Source organism: Urocampus carinirostris, chromosome 12, assembly GCF_059441175.1.
Source record: "Urocampus carinirostris isolate Australia breed hairy pipefish chromosome 12, RoL_Ucar_1.0, whole genome shotgun sequence".
NCBI classification, from domain to species: Eukaryota; Metazoa; Chordata; class Actinopteri; order Syngnathiformes; family Syngnathidae; genus Urocampus; species Urocampus carinirostris.
In genome coordinates, this window is record NC_142360.1 from 24,547,173 (window position 1) to 24,571,522 (window position 24,350).

At 39.8% G+C, this 24,350-nt stretch overlaps 1 protein-coding gene across 1 annotated transcript in view; it reads right to left on the reverse strand.

Moving 5' to 3' along the window:
* Window positions 1-10,118: 10,118 nt before the first annotated feature.
* kdm4b (lysine (K)-specific demethylase 4B) overlaps window positions 10,119-24,350 on the reverse strand; it is a 38,598-nt gene continuing 24,366 nt past the window's right edge. Inside the window, exons 9-22 of the mRNA XM_088349372.1 lie at window positions 23,351-23,547; window positions 23,030-23,280; window positions 22,769-22,929; window positions 22,541-22,661; window positions 21,861-22,015; window positions 21,521-21,722; window positions 21,370-21,446; window positions 20,758-20,813; window positions 20,406-20,514; window positions 19,303-19,491; window positions 18,525-18,710; window positions 16,988-17,107; window positions 12,472-12,564; window positions 10,119-10,826 (exon numbers count right to left, since the gene is read on the reverse strand). Of these exons, the coding sequence (XP_088205498.1) occupies window positions 10,119-10,826; window positions 12,472-12,564; window positions 16,988-17,107; window positions 18,525-18,710; window positions 19,303-19,491; window positions 20,406-20,514; window positions 20,758-20,813; window positions 21,370-21,446; window positions 21,521-21,722; window positions 21,861-22,015; window positions 22,541-22,661; window positions 22,769-22,929; window positions 23,030-23,280; window positions 23,351-23,547 (2,625 nt within the window). The remainder of the gene's footprint in view (window positions 10,827-12,471; window positions 12,565-16,987; window positions 17,108-18,524; window positions 18,711-19,302; window positions 19,492-20,405; window positions 20,515-20,757; window positions 20,814-21,369; window positions 21,447-21,520; window positions 21,723-21,860; window positions 22,016-22,540; window positions 22,662-22,768; window positions 22,930-23,029; window positions 23,281-23,350; window positions 23,548-24,350) is intronic.

Sequence of the window (24,350 nt, forward strand, 5' to 3'; positions counted from 1 at the left end):
ACTCCAACGATCTTCCAAGTCCCTGGTGAAGAAAAGCGACCCCAAAGAATGTCACTACCAAACCATGTTTCACAGTGGGGATGGTGTTTTCAGGAAAATGCGCAGTGTTACTCAAACATAACACTTTGCATTTAGCCCAACAATTTCAATTTCTATTTCATCTGACCAGAGCACCTTGTTCCTTGCAAGTTTCTTGCAAATGCCTTACAGGCTTTTTTCCAGTATAAAATTTTTTTTCTTGCCATGCTTTTATAAAGCAGTAGTAACACGGAGAGCTGTAGTGTTGGTAGGTATCCTTTTCAGAACTTTTTCATTCTTTTTACTACTTTCAAGTACTGTAACATACATTATGTACGTTTTATATATTTTATTTCTTTCATGCCTTTTCATACTCTTTTTAGTACTTTTTCATACTTTCCAATACATTTCTTCTTTTGTACATTTCAGTCTTTACTCTTACTTTTTTTATACGTTTTGTACTTTTTCATATGTTTTAGTACTTAACAGTACTTTTTCATACTTGGCAAAGAATTGTGTACGTTTCCCCTAATTTTTAGTATCTTTTCATACTTTTCAAGTCATATATATTTGTATAGCCCTTAATCACAAAGAGTCTCAAAGGGTTGCACAGGCCACAGATTATTACAAACCACAGACTATTATTACATCATCAACTGATCTAAAACCTACATGAGGGCAAATAATACACAGATATTGTCAACATAAGATATAGGGTATTCATATGCTATAGAATAGAAGTCTGTTTTAAGCTTAGATTTAAACATTTCCACTGAGGTTGCAGATCGAATCACAGCAGCGGGGCCCAAATGGAGAATGCTCTCGAACCTGCAAATCTCTTCTTGGCTCTTGGGATCACTAGTAGACCATTATTTTCAGACCGAAGGCTCCGGACCAGAACATGGGGGAAATTAAATCTGAAAGACATGAGGGAGCAAGTCCTTGCATGATTTTGCATACTACCAACAGAACCTTAAAATCACATCTTAAGCTAACAGGGAGCCAATGCAGGTTCACCAAAATCGGGGTAATGTGATCAAACTTTCTTGTCTTAGTTAAAAGCCTCGCTGCAGCATTTTGTACCAGCTGATATCAGAAAACCAGAACAGACCAGTGGACCCCAGAGCATTCGTTCTAGTCTTTTATTAAGGAAGCGTTCAGGGCTTGCTGGAGACGTGATGACCGTCAGACGTCAGCAGCGGCGCCGGGGAGATAACTTCGGAATGAGTCATCAATCGTAGTGCGGAAATCAGGCAGGTCGTGTTTACCGGGGCTGGAGAAGAGATCAAAACGTGGGACGGAAACAGGTCGGATCGGAGGCAGGCAAAAATCAGGTAAGCAGACTTCTAAACGAACAGGATATCGGGAGAAACACACAGAGTTACAAGAATGTAAGCTCTGACACTCCCCTCTGGGCGCAGGGCGCTTAAGATTGCCAGCCAATCAGAAGGCGCCCACCCAGGCGCTACATGATTGGTCCAGGTGATCTGAGTTAGTGTATTACAGTAATCGAGACGGGAGGTAACGAACGCATGAATTATAATCTCCGCATCCGACTGAGACAGCATAGGGCGAATTTTAGCAATGTTGCGAAGATGGAAAAAAGCTGTTCTAGTAATATTTTTAACCTGTGTTTGAAAGGACAGATTGGGGTCAAATATGATACCTAAATTTTTGACTGAGTCACTCTGGGTGATATGACATTTGTCAATGTTCAGAGCCGTTTTTGAGAACAAGTCACGGCATTTTGATGGACCAATAACTAACATTTCGGTCTTTTCAGAGTTAAGGCGCAAGAAGTTGAGTGACATCCATTCTTTTATCTCAGTGAGGCAGGCCTCCAAATTTCCACAATTTAGTGTGGCAGATTTCTCCATCGGAAGATATTTTTTCTAACTTTTCTCCTTTTTTTACTTTTCAATCATTTTTCATATTCGAACACTCGTTCGGATCTTTTTGGATCATTTGGATTTTTAAAAGCTGGTAGGCGTTTCTAAGAGGCGTAAAGCAGTATACCAATGCTTAAAGCTGTTGTGTTGGCAATCATTGGTCAGTTATATAATGTTCGAATGCAACATTCAACAGGTTGAACACGTCATTTTGCTTCCCTCCATAGGAGGAATGTTGTTGACAGATTGACTCGGTAATACACTTTCTGTAATGTGTTTAATACGGCAGAGATGTAATAAGATATTAAGGCCATAATGGAGTCCGTCCTATCAAGCGCCTTGTCAACTTAATTGCCACTTCCAGAAGTAATTATAACCCGCAGCATTTCTCTTGAAGCCGTTCAGTACGCTGGTGCCGGAGCTCTCAGCACTCTTGTCAAGGACAAAACCACAACATGAGCCTCGCAGGTCTTTTGCACCGAAAAGGTGTGCCAAAAGTCTGAGTCACAGTCAATGTTCCCTCTAATTTTCCACGGGTCTGAGCGTTCACACAAAGTCGGTGAGCAGCGCTTGGAACAACAGTGAGCAACGGCAATCCCAAGTGTGGCAACTAAGTCAATATCAAACATGTCCAAAACTTGACATCCAGTTACATTTTGCTAAGTTTCCGGCAATGCAAAAGGATTTTTCTCTTTTGAATGAATTGACTCATGTACTATTGCAAAAGTTGTACGGCTTACAAACGTCGTTTGTTCTTACAATTCGTTCACAAGATATCCATTTCTTTTTATTTCCTGATATATTTTGTCGCATAATATAAACATTTTGGGGGACTTATTTAGTCGGTTGTAAGATACAGAACTGTACTTAATCACATTTTTTAGTGAAAGTACAATGTTGGCAACCAGATTCACTTGATATAATTGGAAATTATTTGAATGCAACACAAACTTTTTCTTCTTTTTTCCGTGTTTTTTTTCTTTTTTTTTTTAATTCCTTTAAAAAAAATCTTTACTTTTTTTCCTACATTTCTTTCTTTTCTTTTTTTCTGGCTTTTTTCTAAATTTGTCCTTCTTTTTTCTCTTCCTTTTGCTTCTTTTTTTCTCAGCTTTTCACTACTTTTTCATTTTGGTATTTTTTTCTTTTTTGTTCTAGTCCCCCCTTCCTTGAAGTCATTTTGTGCATAATTTTACATAATATTTGGGATTAAAGAAGCAAAAACAACCCGAAGAGCTGTTTAGGACCCCGAAAGAGCCGGTTCCTTTTAGTGAGCCGAGCCGAAGAAGCCGGTTCCCCGACAAACTCTACTAACTTTACTCAACTTCGTTCTCCTTCGACTCGACTTCAATATACCGCATTTGGGACACAACGTCAGGGGAACCCGTGTATTTTTACCTTCATGCACTCTAACTTTGACTTGAGTCGCTTCTTAATTAGTAATTTTGAACCCTCATTTTTGTGCGCTGGCTAGATATTGTTGTGCGCTGAGCAGTGCCCAATTGCGCACGTGCACAGCTTAGAGGGAACACTGGTCACAGTACACCTCTGACTAGGGCCCTCAGAGTGAACGGCCATGGGCGGGGGCAACGGTACGGAGAATTACCTGATTCACTGCATGTATTCGTTGGCGGCTCCTGTCTACCAAATGCCGTTCATCATTTATGTTTTTGGAAATACAGGCCAACTTCTGTGCATTTTTCTGAGTTGTGTGAAATGGATTAAATATGTGATACAAAATCGATTAAAAGATCACTCAGGTCAATTGATTTAGTCTTGATCGCTTGTTGTGAGTGATAGTTGGGGGGTGGGCATCCGTTTACATTTGAGACGAGTGAAAAATATTTATATTTATATAATTTATTTAAGCAGCTGTGCAATTGACAAATACATACCTGTCGCGCTCCAGGGCTCCATGCCTTTACAAATTGTCGTATTTTCCCTTACAAAATACAAAATAATCTTACCATAATTTTTTTTCAAACGTGTTTATTTAAGTAGTTTAACATGTTATATTGTACATGTGTTTCTTTGTATCATATATATTGTTAATTCACATTTTGTTGTGAGATCCTGAGTTGCTCGACATGAATGAGGTTTATTATTAAAAAAAAGTTCAAAAATGAAGTAGCTTGGACGTTCACTGTAGAAGGAAACAATACATGCAAATATAATTAAGTAGAATAATAAAATTTCTTATTCAATGTATGAATTCATTTTCTGCATTAAATTATTGTTGGTAATATACTGATTGAAGGGATAACCACAAATCTGTCTTTTTTCATTTTCTCATTTTCTTAACTTCTTTATACAACATAATCATTCGTAATATAATGCATCAAAGCAAGTGAGCCAAAAAAGCCGGTTCTCTAAAAAGAGACGGACTTCCTTTCGCTACATGAAACCGCTCGCTTCGTTTGCAACGGAAAAAAACGATACCGGGATAGAGGCTTCCGCGGCGAACTCGTTTGACTTAATTGATTTGCCATTTCGTAATAGTCGGTGTATACCGGATGGTACCCATCATTGACAAATTTGCCTTTTTCCGTACAGATCTTCTCGTACGTCGTACACATCTTAAAATGCATAAAAAGCGTACTTTGTACGGCAAAACCGTACAGGTAGACAGGTATGCAAATATATCCACCTCTTTTATTCGTGTTAAATATGTGTCTAGACAATTTTTAGGGGTGGGGAAAGAGGGCTTCCGTTGCTTCCTCGAGGCTCTGGAATCAGCTCCTATCAGAGATTGGTTTTATTGATCTGGGCCTATTTAACTCCAGGTTAAAACACACGATTTCAACATAGCATTTAATACTGAGTGGTATGACGACACTTTTGTTTTATTTTATCTATTTCGATACGGTTGTATTTCAAAAATGGTGTTATCTTTTATTGTTTTTATTTTGTTTTTTACGTATTGCTTCTCTAACATCAACTACTGTAAAGCACTTTGGTACACCGAAAGGATTGCTGTAGAAGGCTTTATAAATAAATTACATTACATTTATGATTTCAAGCACGAACCTTGTCTGTCTCACGTCTATGAATCTCTTTTGACTTGCTCCGGTTTAAGTAATTGCAGAGTTGGCACTTGCCCAGCTTCTGGGCAAAGACACTGCAGGCCCCTCAGAATGTTACTGGCTACCCTTAGCTGTCAAGGACAAAACTGTCTTGGCATATGCCCACCAAGGCAATGTGTGTGTGTTTGTGTCTGTTTGGTGTTTGTTAGTTTTCTTCATGACATCTCAGTTTTGTTTATGTTGAGTGTCTTCCTAATTTACAAACTCTCACAGTACAAAGCAACCCAAAGTACAGTGGCTTGTGAAACTACAGTCGAACCTCGGTTTTCAAACGCCTCTCAGTTCGAACAAATCGGAGTCCGACCAAAAATTTCGAGAAATTCTTGTTTCGCTCTTCGGTCAAAAAATCGGAGTTCGAACGCCGGTAATGCGTGAGTGCGTACGCCAGGGTGCGGTGCTGAGCGGCGTGACCAACTGTTATCGCGTGCGGACGTGCTTCGTTTTGCTTTCGCTTTTAATATAGGTGTACGGAGTGTTTTAGCCCCTAATTATGCCTCCGAAGAAAGTCAGTGCAAGCAGCAAAGTTGCTACAGGTGAAAAAAGAAAAGTAGTGCGAAAAAAGAAAAGTAGTGCGTACCACTATTGCATTTAAGACATGTCAGTCCTACCTCCTCCATCTCTCTGCCCACCGTCCACCTGCGCCTTCTGCTGACCACCACAAAGGTAAGAAATCCTATTCATAATTATTTTCTTTATCCTTTTTTTTTTTTTACACGTTCATGTTTGCGTAATCTCTCGTAACGCGAACGTACGATTAGCCTGGGTTAGCTTTATGATTCGAGGTAAACATTCAGGGTGTTGGAACGGAGCCCCCTTTCCAATGAACCGCTCACCACTTGTTGTGAAGACCCGGGTTCTTAATGACTTGTAAACGACCTGATTTTTTTTATTTTTACACATTCATGTTAGCGTAATCTTTCGTACGGAAGATTACGATAACGCGGAAGTACGATTAGCCTGGGTTAGCTTTATGTTCACGTTGAACATTCAGGTAAACATTCAGGGTGTTGAACGGATTAAAACGATTTACATCATTTTTAATAGGAAAAATGATTTCGGTGATTGAACAATTCGGTTTTCCAACAGGGTTCTGGAACGGATTATGGTCGAGAACCGAGGTTCCACTGTATTTGGCCCCCTTGAACTTTGTGACTTTTTGCCACATTTCAAATTTCAAACATAAAGATATACAAATTTCATTTCTTGTAAAGAATCATCAACAACTGTGACACAATCATGAAGAGTAACACACTTTATTGGATATTTTAAACTTTTTGAACAAATAAAAAACGAAAAGGCCACTGTATGTATCATGTATGGAAATTTCTCATCCATAAATACACCACAGTAAAACCTTATTTTTCTTGAAGGTTGCATTCCTAAAAGGACCTGCAGTTGCCAAAATCCGAAAAGCAGAAACCTTTAGTTATTTATCAAATCATGTATTATACATTGAAACCATGGAACAAGGATGACAAAACCAGTTTGTCTCCAGGGCCGGATCCCGATTTTCTGCTGAGGCAGGCCGGATCCGTAAAAAGAATGTCAACTCCAAAATGTTAGCTTTGTTTTTCAGTATTATGCGTTTTCATTAAGCCTACATTCGTAATCGACACTATAAATGATAAGCACAGATGACAAGAGATCTTTTCTAAACACAACACATCTATTTAGAAAAAAATGAGAAGTTTTGCATTTAATGTGTTAACCAGTTTGTTTTAACAGAATGTAGTTTTACACCTGACTAAATCAACACGCTATACAAACAACAATGCCCTCTAGCTGCTGGGGAGAGCATTTTGTTTTGCATTTATTTAAAAATTAATGGTCAAAATGGAAGGAGACCAGGAGGAAGGTGGATGGTGTTGAGTGCACTGTAGGAAAGAGGTCTAAATATATTGGAAGGTAGAGCTCTTGTTGGTGATAGGAATGAGTGGAGAGGTGTTGTGAAAGGTTAGTGGGATGTTTGGACGTGTTCCACAGGATGGGCAGGGCACCCGTATGATGCGGCAGGGGTAAACCAGTTAAAGCTGTCGGGCCCTGCTGTTGAACAGAAGAGTGTGTTGTGTCATCCTGACCCAAGTGGCACGGCTGCTTTCTTGTGTCCCGTTTCATCTGGAGGGACAAAAGCATGACCAACTTGGGTGCCGAGGTGCTTGGTTGGGTGTTTGGGCATTTGGGTTGGCCATGGTCCCATAAAATTTATGTGTGTTTTTTGCTACTTTTTCCCTTTTTTATCTCTTTGTTTTGTACGTGTTTGTCTTGCTGTCGGTAACCCCTTTCGAGGGACATGACCAGGGTAGATAGATAGAATAAAAAATATCATAACTTTTGATAGAAATGACATAAAGACTCGGTTTTGTTTACATACTCAGAAATGTATGGCCAGCCTGATTAAGTCATTCACCAGGCCAGATCTATACCATACTTTCTAAACATTTTTGTTTTCGTACAAATATCATGTATTGTCAAATTATAAATAAAAAATAACATTGCACGATTGAAAATTATTTCCCAACACTACTTTTTTGCTTCAAATGTCCCCATTATGTGGATGTTATTGGAAAACAAAAATGTGGCACAAAAATGTTCACATGCAAAGAACATTCCCGTCACCATCTACAGTACTGTACTTTGTAAATATCCATCCATCCATTATCTGCACGCTCCTCAGTAGGGTGGGTGGAGCCTATCCCAGCTATCTTCGGGCAGTGGGCAGGGGACACCCTGAACTGGTTGCCATCCAGTCGCAGGGCACACAGGGACAGTCAACTCACTTGCTCATTCACGCCTATGGACAATTTTGGACCGGTCAAATCAACTGGACATGCATGTTTGTGGAATGTGGGAGGAAATCGCAGCGCCACGGGGAAACCCACGCAATCACAGGAAGAACATGTAAACTCCACACAGGAAGGCTGGTAGCAGAATTTGAACCCATGACCTCAGAACTGTGGTCAGCTGCCATGCCGCCCAACTCTGTAAGCATTTTCTTACAAAAAAAACTTCTGTACTGTCCAATTATAATTAGAAAATGTATCTTGTTTTATTTCATCCCCTTATTTCCTTGGAAATTTTGTCACCATCATGTGGACGTTTTTAGAAAACAAAAATGAGTAAAAATGCTTTTACCTTATATTAGCATGTGGAGAAGTCCAAATTTGTCAACGATTGAAAGTATCTTCCTCTGCCTTTTAGTGCTTTTGTCAGTCCAGAGCATTTTGTTGACTTGATGGTTATTAGAGAAACTCGAAATTGAAAAAGTATCCGTACAACTTTAGACAAGATTTCTGACGCACAGGCAGACACAGGCAAAAAAGGGGTGGGGTACCTGATCAGAATGCAGAACATAACGCACGATGAAAATCTTTGAGGTAGCGAAACCACAAAAAGTAAAGCGCGATACAGTTAGGGATTACTGAATACTGTGTTTACAAAAATAGGAGGTAAGAAGCAAAATCATCTTGTTCTTTTTTTTATATATTACTGTTGGCTGCCATTTTGTGAGTGTCAAAAGATATCGACGTTGCCCCTTGGCTCAGCTAATGACCAATCGTGTTTTGCCTGATTTCTAAAGCTGAGCCATTAATTGTCATTCGCTGAAGCCTGCAACTTGATGTAATACCTCAGTTTTCGTGGTTAATAGGGGGCACAACCCCCGCAAAACGTGAAAATCCAAAGTAGAAACCTTTTTAATGATTTATACGTTACTCAAGAACAAATGTGTCGTCTGCTACCATTTTGTAAATTGCAATATAAAAAAAATCATTGCGATCCCCCAAGATCGCTCCGTTTTATAAGCAGTTTACACATTTCAATGAAAAAAAATGTTAGTCCATTTCCAAGGTTAACTACTTTTATTGCATTTTAATTACAAGGCTCCACTGTACTAGGCTCATTGCCCTTCTGAGTCAAAACAAATTTGACACCCAAAACGCGACATGAAGACAGAAGATCTGGCAACAAGCAAGCCAATTTAATTCCTATGAACTAAGTCGTAGTTCTCAATTTTAAAAAACAAGGGCTGGGTAGGGTGTTTGACATTTACAATTTCCAATCACATTACGCAAAACCTGTGCCATGTACAAAATGAGAAAAAAAAGAGTGTCAGGCGTTACCTGGAGCACAGCCGCCAAAAACATATGCACAGGTGCCACGATGGAGTGATGTGCCATGAAAAGCGAGTCCATTTTCTTTAAAAACAGAAATGTAAAAAAAAAAAAAAAAATACAAAAGCTGAGATCACACATTATTCTTTTGACATCAGTATACCTTTGGGTTCCTTTCTGTTATACAAACAAACGCACTGAAAATATGTGTATGAACAATTTCAGCAAATAGTTTACGCTACATTACAAGAGCATGCTCTAGTAATTGTCTTTATGAAGTGGTGAAAAAAACAATGTACGACTAAGTCTTAATATCATGAACATAGGAACCCTGAGTATGTTCTCTTTTGTACAAGAAAACTGGGAGTCACTGTGAAATGCTAAGATCTTTTTTTTTTTATTTCATCATAACTACCTACTGTTTATTTTCACAATGCATTCTGTGTACATTATTCAATATCTGGTTATTTTTATTATTACACTTCAATACCTAGGACAATTAAATACTGACTTGACCAATAATACATATACAAATCCCATCGCCTCATTTAAACCTTCCAGGAGTAAAAACACAGAGTGAAAATGTACTGCTGAAGAATATTAGACATGCGAGAATTGGTTTCAAAACCCCCCTTGGCTTGACTGAAAAATAGATTTATTTGTTGCTGGTTACTTGAGTGGGAAAAAAAATCTGTACACGACGGCCCCTAATTAGTAACTATTAACATTTCGACAATGCCTATGTAAACCATTGAAACGAGGTACTGAGTTGATACCACCCAGAGACGACACAAAAACACAGAAACCATCTAAAAATAATAAGAAAACGTAACTGCTGAAAATCCACCACCAAACATGAAAAACAAAACTAAGAGACACAAAATTGAAGGGGAAAAAAGCCTCATCCTGCTGCAAAAGCGCCACAGCAAACAAGTCAAGTCCCAGAAAAAGTTGCGTGCATTATAAGAGTGCCGTCATGTCTTTGAGCGCCGTTGGGCTTGCAACCATTTTCGTAAGGGGGGCTAAAACATAGTTCCCGGCCCCTCCTCCTGGGGGAAATGTGAATGCAGCAGAGTCTCCATATAGGAAACGTAACCGTTGCTCGGTATGTAATTGTTCGACATGTTCTGCTCTACTGGAGGCAGTGGGAGGGACTGTGCCGACAAAAGCGGGTCAGAGTTTAACTGGCACTGAAAAGCGGCAGACTGGGGAATGAGCGTCAGGTCGGAGGCCAAGTTAGCATTCGTCAAAGCTTGTGACAGAGTGGCGCCCGTGTCCGGCGGAGGCCCGGAAAGCATCTGGGGGGTGACGAGTGATGTGGACGACGCGGATGATGTTGTGCCCATGGAGGCCAGAAATTGGGAGGCTGGCAGTTTACACATATTGCTAAACAGCGTCGCCGCTGGTACTGCTACAGGGGTGCTCTGTTGGGGTGAAGGCTGGGTCACCATCGGGGTGCTTGGTTGGGGTGATGGCTGGGTCATCATCGGGGTGCTCGGTTGGGGTGAAGGGTGGATCACCATCGGGGTGCTCTGTCGGGGTGAGGGCTGTGTCACCATTGGGGTGCTCGGTTGGGGTGAAGGCTGGGTCACCATCGGAGTGCTGGCTTGCGGGGCAGATGAGGAGGTCACGCCAGTGGTTTTTGGGGTGGGTTTGGGTGGCAAGCAACGACGCTTGGCAGCCCCGGCTCCATCGGCTGGTGGCGTTTCCTCCTGGGTTGTCGGGATGGCCTATAAGACAAACCCCAACAATTTCTTTAACCCATTCAATTCCATTACCTATAAATGTTTTCAGAAGAATTGTTGCGGAGTGACAAAACATAAAAATATGTTCATCTAGTTTTTTTAAAAGTTCTTTTATCGTTCATGCATACGTTTGAACAAACCCAAAACTGTAAGTAAACACCCAATGTAAATATCTTCTGCCTCTACATGCCCACACTTTCTTTTGTAAATATTGTGTAAATTATCTTTTTATATCCCTATATTTAAATATGCAACTGGAGTCCCACGTCCAATTTCGTTGTCACAATATGTTCACCCATTTGATAATAACAATGATAATAAAGGTATATTGTATTCTATTCTATGCTAGTGTTCTTGCAAAAAATTGTTATTTTGCAAGCAATGTGCCCTTGTGTTTATGGAAAAGCATTGTTTAAATATTGGCGGTGTCACAAATGTTTCAAATAAAATTAAGGTTGAAAGTACTGCTTGAAATGCATCCTTTCCTCAGAAGTTTTCTTGGAGTAATATTTATCGATTGTAGTTTTACCGACATTGCTTCGCTTGACTTGAAAAGGGCTTTACCTTTGAATAAAGATCAGTGTGGTTTTCATGGAGGCATAGTTACTCGTCAGGCAGTGCATATGTGCAGATGTAACGTTGGTGACAGGGTGTCCCGCCGGTCAAAGACACAGTATAGAATAATTCGAACAAAACTTTTGCACTTCTAGCCAATCAACATGGAGAATGGTCAACTGAGTCAGAACACTTGCCGCTGTGGAAAAACCTTTGGCAACGGAGGATGCGGCAGTAGAGCGGTTGGCTTAGGACCAAAGCGGTTGCAGGTTTAATTCCCGGCTCCTCCGTGTTAAACGTCGAAGGGTCCTTTACACTGAACCCATCAATGCAAGTAGGTGCCTCGCATGGCTGACTCTGCTATTCGTGTGAGAATGGTCAAAGTGTGTGTGTGTGTGTGTGTGTATGAATGGTAAAGCGCTTTGGAAGTCCTCAGTGACTGGTTAAAGCGCTATATAAATTAAGTTCATTTACCATTTACCATGCATGGATCCCTAAGTCAAAAACACAACACAGAGACCAAATTACACTGTTACATTACATTATTTCTCAGAGTTGGTTCATTTGGTGAGTTTTTATTTTTATTTAATTGGCACGCAGATCATCGTGACATTTTGTATTAAACGTAATAATAGCGACAACAGTGTTATCCTATTAGCATGTCTGCCTCACAATTTAGAGGTCCCAGGTTCAATTACAGCTACTGGCTTCCTTGTGTGGAGTTTGCATGTTCTCCCTGTGACCTTGGGCATTCCAGTTTATCCCTTGTTAGGATAAGCGGTTAGGGAAGGTAATGAATGTGATATTGTTGTGATGTTACGAGGAAATCTAAATGTTCCACATGACTACAATGGATTTACATTCATTGTCATTTCTAATGTAGTTATTTTAATAAATGGTATAATCGTTATCATAATTGTAGTGTTATTTTAGAAAAAGTACAAAAATGTTGAATGCTGCACCTTGAGCCGTGTCACGAAAATATTGTCAGACAATGGACCGGTCTTTGGTACAGAAAAAGTTTGATAAATCCCCTTTCAATTCAAACGAACAAGGGCGAACAGAAAATACTCACAAGACGAGTCCGGACCCTCTTGGGCAGCTCCTGGCTCAACTGATAGATGTCGGATTGTTTTAGCAACTGCTGACTTTTGTCCTGAAACTCAACCTGCAAATACAAGTAGATTTCCTTAGGCTGTTGGCATTTGAAATTTCCATTTCTGGTTAATGGTACCTAATTTAATAAAAAACTAGGCACCGAATTAGGGGTTGGGAACCTTTGGCTTGGCCTTGAGGGCTAGAGTGTAATATCGCATTTCTACCACTAGCGGCAGGAGCGCTGTAGCACTTTTCTACCTTTAAGGCTGGTAGGAAAAATGTTGTGCTGTGTTTTAGCCAATGAGATCTATAAGAACACGCATGCAAGTTTGACATCCGCCTTTTAACATTTCCCAATTATTTTTTATTTCAAATTGGTAGTTAGTTATGAAAAAATGATAAATTCTCAATCACGGGCAATTAGATTTTTAAGATGAGTATTTGTAGATTTCGAAGATGTCTCAAGATTTGCATCTGTAAACGGGAATGGAAGACAAAGAATGACCACTGGAATTCCAAGTTTAGAACTGTGACCTAGTTGCATAGCTGAAGGTAAATACATTTGTGTCCTTCTTGTTTGCAGTATTTTCTTGACTTTTTTACAAAATAACTAACTCACACCTTGCTTTGAAACTGTAATTTATAACAAAAATGCCGGTCAAAATAAACTCCAGTGATTATAAGTAACTGCAGGAGGGAGACAAATTTCACATATTTGATGTAATCCTTAAACGTCACACAGTGAAATAAATGAAGAATTATCTTCTGTCTGGAGATAAGGGACAAACGAACCTCAAAGAAAACGGTTTCAGTGGTAAAAGATTGGCAGAGCTTCGCTTTTGTTTTGTTTTTTCGAGTCATTTCAACATCGTTTTTCGGTTGCAGATTTTGAATTGAATCATCTTTATTGTCATTGATATCAATGTATCGTTCATTGTGTTCTGAGCAGACTGCACACAGCAAATGCTATTATAGCGGAGAGGGCTTTGTGTGTTTGGTGGGCATGACTGTCTGTGTGCGCAACTGTGATAGGCTGGTGTGTGCTGTCACTCAAACAGAGGGGCAGGCACACAATTCAATGTGTTCACCGAAAACAAACTGGGAAGAACAGCGACAGCTAGCTTTTACCGGCTCAGTACATTGAAAAAAAATTCATCAACTAAATCGGAACTCAGAGGAAAGTCAGAAGAGCGCAAAAAAATGGTGATTACCACGGGGGGCTCTGTGGATTGTTATCGAGTCAGGGAAGCGACTGAGGCGGCAGCAGAAGGAGGCATTGACGAGGCGGACAGCTATGGTTGGGCTAACAACTATCTTAAGCCACCCCTGCCTGTATTTAAACCAACACCAGCTCTATTACCAATGATAGATAGATAGATAGATACTTTAATGAAACGAATGACCTGGTATTACAACTCGTGGGAAACCACTACATTCAAGGCGGAGACCTGGCTGAACTTGCGGTTGCCTAATGCTAACGTGCAGCTAGCTAGCCACCCTTTAGATGGCTTTCTTCCACTGAAAGGAGAAGCCCTCCAATTTTGTTGAGACAAAATGACAATTAAGACCATTTTATTTGTAGATCTTAAGTTCTTATTTTGTTTCAGTCATAAACTCTCAGTGATAAGGATGTCATCTCATGGTAAGTTTAACCCTTGGGGGCTTTTATGAAGGTGCAAAGCTACTTAACGGATTTTCACTTTTCGGGGGGATTCTGGTCCCCAATTACCGCAATAACCGAGGGATTACTGTACATCACTGGCTCTGCAGCTAAGAAAACTGAGAGCTATGACAAAATTCCAAATTTCTTGCTTAAAAAGCTAGCTGACTTTTTATGTGAACCATTATTTTACCTGTTCTCTAGATCTTTTGAGGATTCACAGCTGCCTGAGGACTGGCTTAGTGCTATTGTCATACCGATTTTTAAAGGGGGGAGCACAACAAGTGCAGCCAACTATAGACCAGTTAGCTTGACTAGCTGCGTCTGTAAAGTGTTTGAGAAAATTATCTCAGATGCCATATGGAAATTTATACAGGAGCACAATCTTTTTACGTTTAAACAACATGGGTTTAGGTCCGGACATTCTACCATGACTAACTTAATAGCTCATTTGAATAATATTACCAGTATGTTTTTTGTTCACAATATGGCTGGTCATGTTGTTTACTTAGACTTTTGCAAGGCTTTTGATAAAGTGTCTCATAACAAGCTTTTACAAAAACTGAAATGCTATGGTATTAGAGGGGAAAACTGCTTGAATGGATAACAGCATATTTGTCAAATTGTAAACAATGCGTAAAAATTGATGATGTTCTTTCAGCGTGGTCGGAAGTTTGTAGTGGGGTACCGCAGGGCTCAGTACTAGGACCATTATTATTTCTGTTTTTTGTGAACGACCTACCTGAGGCCATTCAAAGTAGTGACATCTCAATTTTTGCCGATGATGCTAAACTGTCGGCTTTCTTACCAAAAACCCAGGTGACAGGAACAATTGATTCTCTCCAAAATGACATTAAATCAGTTTTTCTTTGGTCCGAAAAGTGGCAACTGCAATTGTCATCTCATAAATGCTTAGCACAGTCGTTTTTACGCTGCATAACATTAATGATCATGATTTGCATGTTGTTACTGAACATAAGGATCTGGGTGTCACTCTTACTTCAAACCTAAAGTTTATCACGCATATCGCCAAAATTACCAACAAAGCCAATAACATAGCATCAAACATTTACAGACACTTTTACAAAAAGAACCCAGCATTCTTAGTTCGAATGTTTTGCGTTTATGTTAGACCCGGGTTAGAATATAACAGCGTTGTGTGGAACCCTTACTTACTCAAGGACATTAACCTACTGGAAGGAGTTCAACGACGGTATAGGAAGCGGATACCTGGGATGCACAGCTTGTCATATCCGGAAAGACTACAAAGACTGAACTTGGACTTTTTGGAGCTCCGTAGAATTCGATTTGATTTAATTTTTGTGTTCAAAGTACTGCATGGAATGATCGATGTGCCTTTTGATCAATTTTTCGAGTTCTGTCGTGTTGATGGTTTACGTGGTCACAGATTAGAGGTAAGATCGGGCCCAAAAAAAGCACCCGAGCCCGACGCAGGCCCGAGGGGTATTAAACCCGACCCGGACCGAGCCCGACTAATTAACTGGATTTGCTGGCCCGGCCCGAGGGGGTCCGAAATTACATATTTTATTTATAAGGAGGGGTGATTTATGATAACAAATTAAACTCTGCCTTTTGTTACAACATATAGGCCTAAGTTAAATAAAACTGTATAAACATTTACATCTTTTATATTTCTGTGTCTGCACTGCAGATGTTACATTAAGCGACAATCTGTCATTGACGGTTTTTTTTTTTGAGGTAGCGAAAACATTTAAGGGCGTCCGACATTTTGACGACTTGATCATTGGGCCATAATCCACAGCAGCAGTAGTAGTACGTCCTTAAGATTTTAGCGCGGCACTATCATTGAGGGGGTGTTGACGTGTTGTGCCCTTTTCCGACTCCTATGCAAATTCCCCCCCCCCCCCCCCCCTGATCGTATTCTATATAAAACGCTTATTAAAACTCTTACCAGAGTGCGTTTTCCTCGTCAGTTCTCCTCTCTTGAGTTTATCCTTAACTTCTTGTTGGTCCGACTCCATATCGGGGATACCAGGCCAAAATCACGCGAATTTGCGGAGGGGAAGATTATTAAGAGGACAGCATTCACGTCACGTCACGTGCACAGAGCATGCTCTGGCTCCGTTAAAAGCAATTACAGCTCCTTCTCCGTTTTATCCAAATTATTTATTTTATAACAAGTATTCCTTGGTCTAGTATCCATACATAGTTTAAGTATATATTTTTAATGAACATATATTTATAATTATTAATTAATTTAAAAATAAAAATAAAAAAAAAATTAAAAAAAAAAAAAGCAGGACCGAACCCGACCCGACCCGACCGTATGACTGACATTTCAGGCCCGACCCGGCCCGAAATTGCCTCGGGTTCGGGTTCGGGTTCGGGCTCGGGCCATGAATCTTAGCTCTACCACAGATATAAGTTACGGGTGCCTAGACCTGCCAGCAACTTGCACGGAAACTATATTTCTTTCAGGATACCAAAAATTTGGAATTTTTTGCCTGACCGGGTTATTAGTGCAAATACGGTGCAAACCTTTAAGCAAAGGTTGGCAGAAACAGATCTGTCAAATTTCCTTAGGGGAGGGGGCGTAAGGTGACCATATTTGGCCATGCTCACTCTCAGCATTAGTTTTTCTTTTTGTGTCATGTTTTGATTAATGTATCCAACAATACCTTCAATAAACATTTCATTTCATTTCATACAACGTGCCGATAACATTACATTGCAAATAAACTATTGCCAGGAAACGTTTCACTCTACCTCACAAATATGAACCTTCGATTTTCTATGATCATTCAAAAAATGAATTTTATAATATGAACACGATTTACTCCTCCCTGTTTACCTGGTAAACAATGTGGGTGTGTTGTTTTATAAATGAAGCATTGAGGTCTCGACCGTCAAGCGTGCTGACCACGATTGCTTCCCCCAATTCAGGGGGACCTTTGCTCAGGCAGTCATGACTCTGGAGAAAAATTAAAGAGAGATCGGTTGATTAGGGTCACCTTTAACAAGAAGTGAACAGTTTGCATTTATTTGACGACAAGTCGGATTAATATATTTTTCTCAATATTATTTTGCACACTCAGTGCCTTGCAAAAGTATAGGACCTCCAAGAACCTTTTCATATACTGCCATACTTCAGGCGTCAAACCTTTTAATAGAAAACTCAAAATATTTTCTAAGAATAAACAACATGTGAGACACAATTGTGTAAAGAAAGCTAATTTATACAACATTTTGTATTGTGCTACCAAATGGAATAATGAAAAGTAGGCGTTGCAAAAATTAGTGCACAGCATTTATCCAGATCTTTCCACAAATGGTTGATTGAGGTCTGGACTTTAGCTTGGCCATTTTAGCACTTTTATATTGTTAGTTTTAAACAATTCCATTGTAGATTTGGTTTTATGTTTAGAGTCGTCCTGTTGGATGATACCAACTGATTTTTTCAACCAGAATTGCCCTGTATTGGGCTCATCCACCTTTCCATCAACAAGAAAAGCAACTCCAAGGCATGATGCTGCCACAACCACATTTGACAGTAGGGATTTAAGCTTCACTATCAGCCCAAAAAGTTCACATTTTGGTCTAATCTGACCAGAACACCTTGTTCCATAGGTTATTTGTGTCTCCAATGTGGCTTCTTGCGAACGCCAAACTGGCCTTTTTATGTTATTCTTTTAGAAAGTGCTTTCTTCTTAGCACTCTTCAATAAAGGGCAGATTGATGCAAACTACGACTAATAGTTATCTTATGCACAGACTGACCCACCTTAGCTCTGTATGCCTGCAAGTCATTAGATTTGATCATGGGGCCTCTTGGTTGCTTCTCTGATTAGCCCAAAGTTTTAGCGGAACGACCAGGTGGTGGTAGGTTAGCAGTGGTTTTATGCTCTCTCCATTTTTATATTATTATTGCAGAGTAAGCGTGAGATGTGTAAATGTAGCAAAATTTTGAATCCCATTCCAGCTTTGAACCTTTCTACAACTTTTTTTGGGGTCTTCATGATTCCGTTTGTTCTCCAGTGAATTCTTTCACAGACCTCTGAGCCCACATCATAGAGCAGGTACATTTAAACAGACTTAATGACACACACTTGCACTGGGTCATTTTACATAATTTAGGTCAGCATTGGATTGTTTATCAGGAAGCCTATCAAGTCAGTTGGCTGAGCTGAGAGAACAGGGGCACCTACTTTTCCGATATTGTTTTTTTTTTCATTGTAAATAAAATGTTAAAGTAACTTGTGTCTCACATGTTTTTTTTTAAGTTTGAAGCCAGAAATGTGGCAATATCATAAAAAGTTCTCAGGTGGGGGCAATACTTTTGCAAGACACTGTAACATATCTGGATCTAACATTAATGTATGAGGCACTCACTGTTACGTTTTCCGGGTATATGTTGTCGCAGTATGAACCTTCGTCAAAGTTGACCTCGTAGAAGGTTTGTGTGGCCATGCCAATGATGATGCAGTGGTAAAACCAGTTATCAGAGTTGCGGCCAATTACTCTTTGTCCCAGGGTCAACGGGGTAGTTGGTGGTTTTGGGGCTGGTGTCCGTAGTTGCTAAAAAAGAGACAAAAACACACAATCCTCAATATTCACTTCGTTTAATGAACCTGTCTTGTATGTGTCATTTATTTCTGCATCTCCTTTGATTGTACCAAATTTTCCCAATTATAATGCGCATCTAAAAACTCATATTGGCCAGAAATTTGAAAGTATGCCTTATAACCTGGTGTGCCGTATGTACCACAAAATACGGTGGAGAAGATTGAAAATGCACAAAGTAATTATAGGTATTCTTTAGGGCTGCACGATTAACAGAAATCGAATCGATATGACGATGTGACATAGTCCCTTAAACCCTTCTACTGAATAAATCCTTGTGCTGTGTTGGGGTCCCCAGTGACACGTTACAAGGTTATAAAATGTAATAAATAATCTGTCAAATTACAATCAAGGTATATGGTAATGGATGCATATAATGATAGTTAAAGTATTGTATTAACTATATTAGGGGTTTTACTTTCTTTTTGGTGGTCAAGACTGAGTTAGACCCTGAGTCAAAATTGACGCGCTAACAACATTTAGTGGTGCCAATTCCTAACACAACATGAGGGTTATAAGGTAAACTGCTGCATTTGCTTCCACTAACCTTCTGAATCCCTTTTCGGTGACTGAGACAGGTGACTGACACAGCGTAGGGCCAGTCAGCTGGAGTCATGACAACGCCAGCAATCTGAGCGCAGGTCACGTGGAACGAAGTGGTGCAGTTCTCCTCGGAACACTGGATGCATGCACCGCGATCTTTGTTGTCGCGTTTGCTGTGGCAGAACACGCACAGCTTGGGGAAGACAAAAACAAAGACGCAATATCAGCGGATGTTTTGAAAGGACTTTTGAGGGCCACTATATGAATTTAATGGAGGGAAAGCTTTCTTATCTTGACGTTCATTTGGGAGCCTTGCATCACTTGCCCGATCAGAGCACTTGCGCAAGTTTGCAAACACCCCTTAGAGAGTGTCCATTCCCGCAAATTGCTTCATTTCCGTCCAATATTGTCTGCCCCAATTATGAATTCAGCGATAGCAATTTCTGTATGCATGTAATAACTCCCTATTCCTAATCGACAGAAATCTATTGGCGCATTGAACGCATCATTTTTAGCTCAAAACACACATGCCGTGTGAACTGAATGGTTTAAAACATTCAAAACAGATAGAAATAGGACATTGCAATAAATAAACATCTACCGACAAAAAAAATTGTTTTAATACAGCCCATCCATTACACTTGTTTTACTATCTGTGTTACAGCATGGGCATGCCTTTCGATTAAATGAATCATTTCACCAGTTTTTGGTCATTTTCATGTGCTGTGTGAGTGGATTAATGTTAATGGAAAAAGAGCAACAAGCAGGATCACAAACGAAAGAAAGGAGATTGCTTTTGTTCATTGAAACATGTCCTTTAGGAAAATTGTCATCCTTAAGTACATCTAATAACTCCTATCTTTCCTACAGTTTAAGGACTCCAAAAGGTTACCTGATGAATAGATGGAGTCATGGTAAATGTGATCAAATTCTAAAGTGGGCAGAGTGGGCATTTGTTTAGGCAAGAAATAGAAAGCAAACTAACACCGGGGAAAAAAAAACGAGTGAGCAATGAGTGCAGAGAACCTATATTATACATCGGGATTATCCACCCTCTGCCTGGTTTGTTGCAATTGTTTTAATTTCTGCATTTATGCATTAACTTACCAAGTTTTTTCGTTTTTCAGGAACAGCACTGACGTCCACAGGCTCCCTTTCAGCGACATTAATGAAGCGGGCTTCAGCCACAGCAATTGTACAGATTATATGCGCCCATCTGGTTCAAATGCAGACAAAGAAATAGAACTTTAACAACAGACTATAATATGGAAAAAGATAGTGTGGCTCTGTAACAACTGATGCTAACATCCTTGTCTAGCTTGAAATTGCATTATCCATTCAAAGAGGTTTACAGTATAAAATGCTTCTTTTTTTAACCATTGCAAAAAGTACTGTTATTAAAAGCTTACGCCTAGAAGTGTATAGTGCTTTAGATGGGACAATAAAAGCCACAACCTACCGGTTGTCCGTCGTAATCTTTAAAGCTCCTCCTTGCAAATTACAAAGGCAGCACTCCTGAAAATAACAAACCATTACCAGGGCAAATGTATCGACATGTGACATCCAATGCAGTGGTTCTTAACCTTGTTGGAGCTACCGAACCCCATCAGTTTCATGTGTGTATTCACGTAACCCTACTTTAGTGTAAAAAAAAATTATTAGTTTTTTTAAAATTATATTCTACTGGTGCACAAAGTTGTTATTCCGAAGAGTCGCTGTTTAACCTGGTTCTGCTGATTTTCAATATTTTTTTCAAAGTATTCATAATTGACTTCTGCTGCCTCAATATCAAACGTAAATGCCCGTCTCACTCACGCTGCATACGATCTCGTACAAGGAAGTATCCGTTGAAAGTGCGACATGTCATTGCATATAAACATGAATCGGTTGTGTCTTGACTTCCATGGCAAAGGTTCCACTGAACCCTTGAGACTGACTTGCCGAACCCCTAAAGTTCAATCGAACCCAGATTAAGAACCACTGATACGATGTTTTACAAATTGACTTTATCAAGAAAACCCTTGGGATAGTTTAAATTGACATAAGGAATGAAGTAAGACAGGCAACGTACCACCGCCCAGGCACCTGCCACACAACGAGAACACGTCCATTTTGGGGGAACTGTTTCTGGTTTAATGCCATAACAACCTAACAAGAAATAAAAAAACTATTTAGGAGAATTTGAATCTGGTTGTTCACGATGCTTTACTTTTAACACTTACTGGCATGAACTTGCATGTTGCATGAGGAGCAACATATCAAGAGGCTGGTTCCATCATCGAAAAGGTAGTCACTTGTAGGGGGAGGCTCTGCATTGCCTGTGCCAAAACTGAAGCACATTTCAGGGACTATTGGGCGAGTTCGACTTCCATGGGAGGGGGTCGTGCGCTGGCTATCATTTGCCTTGTTGGACTCAAAGGTAAGCTAAAAAGACAGAAAAAAGAAGAACATTGATATAAATGTTTACACTACTGAATTGCATGAACATCACTTAAATATTCTATATTTGATACTGAAATATTTTGCTTGTAGCATGTAATATGTAGAACGTTTTGGGGATACCTTTTTATATGGACAGAAGAGGGAACAGACGGCACAATATGGCTGAAGCACTGATACAGTAGAATTGAAAGATTTCTCTGTGAAGAAGCTGCAGGAACGATTCTGCAACAAGGGTTTGTCCGAACCGCTTTCCAGCTTCACAGGTATGGAAAGATCTGATGGTAAAGAATGTTAAGAATCTGTAAATTGTCAATGATTAAACAACAAAAGTGCAGTTATAACTCAAATTCAATTTTTCAGTGAATCTCTTGAAACTCCTGATCCAGACAATTTGTCAGCTCAGAAAAGGACACTGGGCGCTCTTAAACGTTTCATTCTAATAACACTTTTCCTAAAGCCAACATTTTCTGTTCTTCTCGAAATTCTTTCACCCTTTGTGATGGGCAACTCTTTAGTCAGGTCTCCAATGTCAGAGTTTAACTAGCTTTGATCACTAGATCTATTGATCTATTGCCAGTCAAAAATTTTAAAAAGATTAAAAAAGGAAAGGTCTGAATTTATTATGACTAAAGGGAGCCTTAGCCCAGTCTTTCTTGCCTTGGTTTTGATAAAAGAAGGGAGTAAGGGAGTGATTAGAGTCAATAGAGCTGAAATACCAATTTCTTAAGCAAAACTGTGGAGGATGTTAAAAAAAGCAAAATTAAACAAAAAAGGTTCATATGAGGATAAGATCATGATACCTTTGGACCCAGTGGGCTTTTGCTTGACAACAGACAAAGGAGAGCGCATTGGTGGTTTTGTAAGCGGGTGGCGACGGCTTTTCTTGACCTCTTTGGGCTCGTTTATGTCGGTGTAGCTTTCCTAAAAAACAGTTTTCATGTACAGTATGACCAACCACATAAAGACATTTAACAATACTATATATTCAGTAAATGTAAGAACTGCTCCATTTTGCAGTTGTAAAATACCTTGCTGCAGTCAGTTTTTTCAGTGTCATCAGAGATGACAGACCGTGACACAGCAAACTGTTCAAAAGCGGCCTGAAATCCAGTGATTGCGGTACTCTGTGGCTTTATATCAATCTCTTCGGCCTTATCCTCTGTCATGCTTTGATGTTGAGCCTCTGGGTCTGATATAGATAACAGGAGGAAAAACAGCAGCACATTTAAATCATGACAAGAAGAAAAAAATAACTAAATCATGAGCTCTTAAACTTTCGAAATTCTTACCTTCTTGAGTTGAGGTTTCATTTTCTTCAGAGGCAGCTTCAGAAGCCTCCTTCAGTTCCTCACACTCCAACGCTGCAAGTGTCAACATGGTCTCTCTAGCAAGACGCTTTTCTCTTTCCAGCTTTCGTTGGGATTCCCGCTCTTCTACCCGACTCTGGTATTCAGCAGTATTAAACTCTATGCCCTCTTCTGCCAATACCTTTACCTCGTCCAACTTAAGACGGCGGAACAGTTTCATTTTATGCATGGCCCTGGGATAATAAAAACCATGTTAAACCACACCACTTGACTTTTCAGTGCAAAAACAGATGTTGCGCTTACCTGCGCAGAAGCTTGGCTCTATATGTGATACGATTCTGTCGCCAGCGCTCCAGTTCTGGACTGCTGAGCTCCGTCATCCTATTGTGGTCCAACATAATTATGTCTTTTCCCTGCTTCCACATTTCATAGCGATCTGGTTGGAGGCAGCGCACAAAAACATCCATGGAGATCTTCACCATATCCTTACGGCAGGTACACTGGAAGAGGGGACGGGAGAAGCAAACCGTTGAACTAACTATCATATTAATACAGGTATAATGCGCTTTTTGTTGTACCCCAAAAATGTCTTAATTTTGGGTGCGCATTACAACATGAGGTTTTATGGTAGTACATTACTGTATTTGAGCAATGATTCATCTGTCAAAAAATATCACGGACCACATTTGCACAACATTGGTCGCAAAGGATTTGAACCCAGATCGCAATGGTAAGAGCACTTATTTTCAACCACGAGCGTTATAGACGACTTAGGAAAATGTCTACTCATCACTGATTAATTTTCTTTACTGTCAACACAATACCCCAAAAAAACAATGTTTTTGATGTCGTTCAAAGTCTGATTCAGTGTCGAAAAATGGTTTTAATCATGGCCCCGTGTATCTAGCAATGTGGTGCCGTGTGTAAAATAGTTTGATGATCAGATACAATCTAAAGCTTTTTTTCCTGTGTCATCTATAACCCTAGTGGTCGGGTGGATAAGATTCAGCTCTCTCACTGCCACGATTCAATATCGATTACCATTGTGATAATATTCCACATGTTTGGGACCTGCAATGCTTAGTTTGAGCTGTGTAGCAAAATGAAACAACATTTTAGAGATTTTTTATCAAAAACTTGTGGTGCATGTTATACACAAGTGTGCGTTATAAACAAATTAATATGGTACTTTAGAAATAAGTCTTTGCGTCTGTGGGTGAAGATTAAGTTTAAACTCACGTTAAAGTTAGTGGAAGCCAAATTTTGACCCAGCAGTCAAAAATATGTATTTTAATTGAGTGGA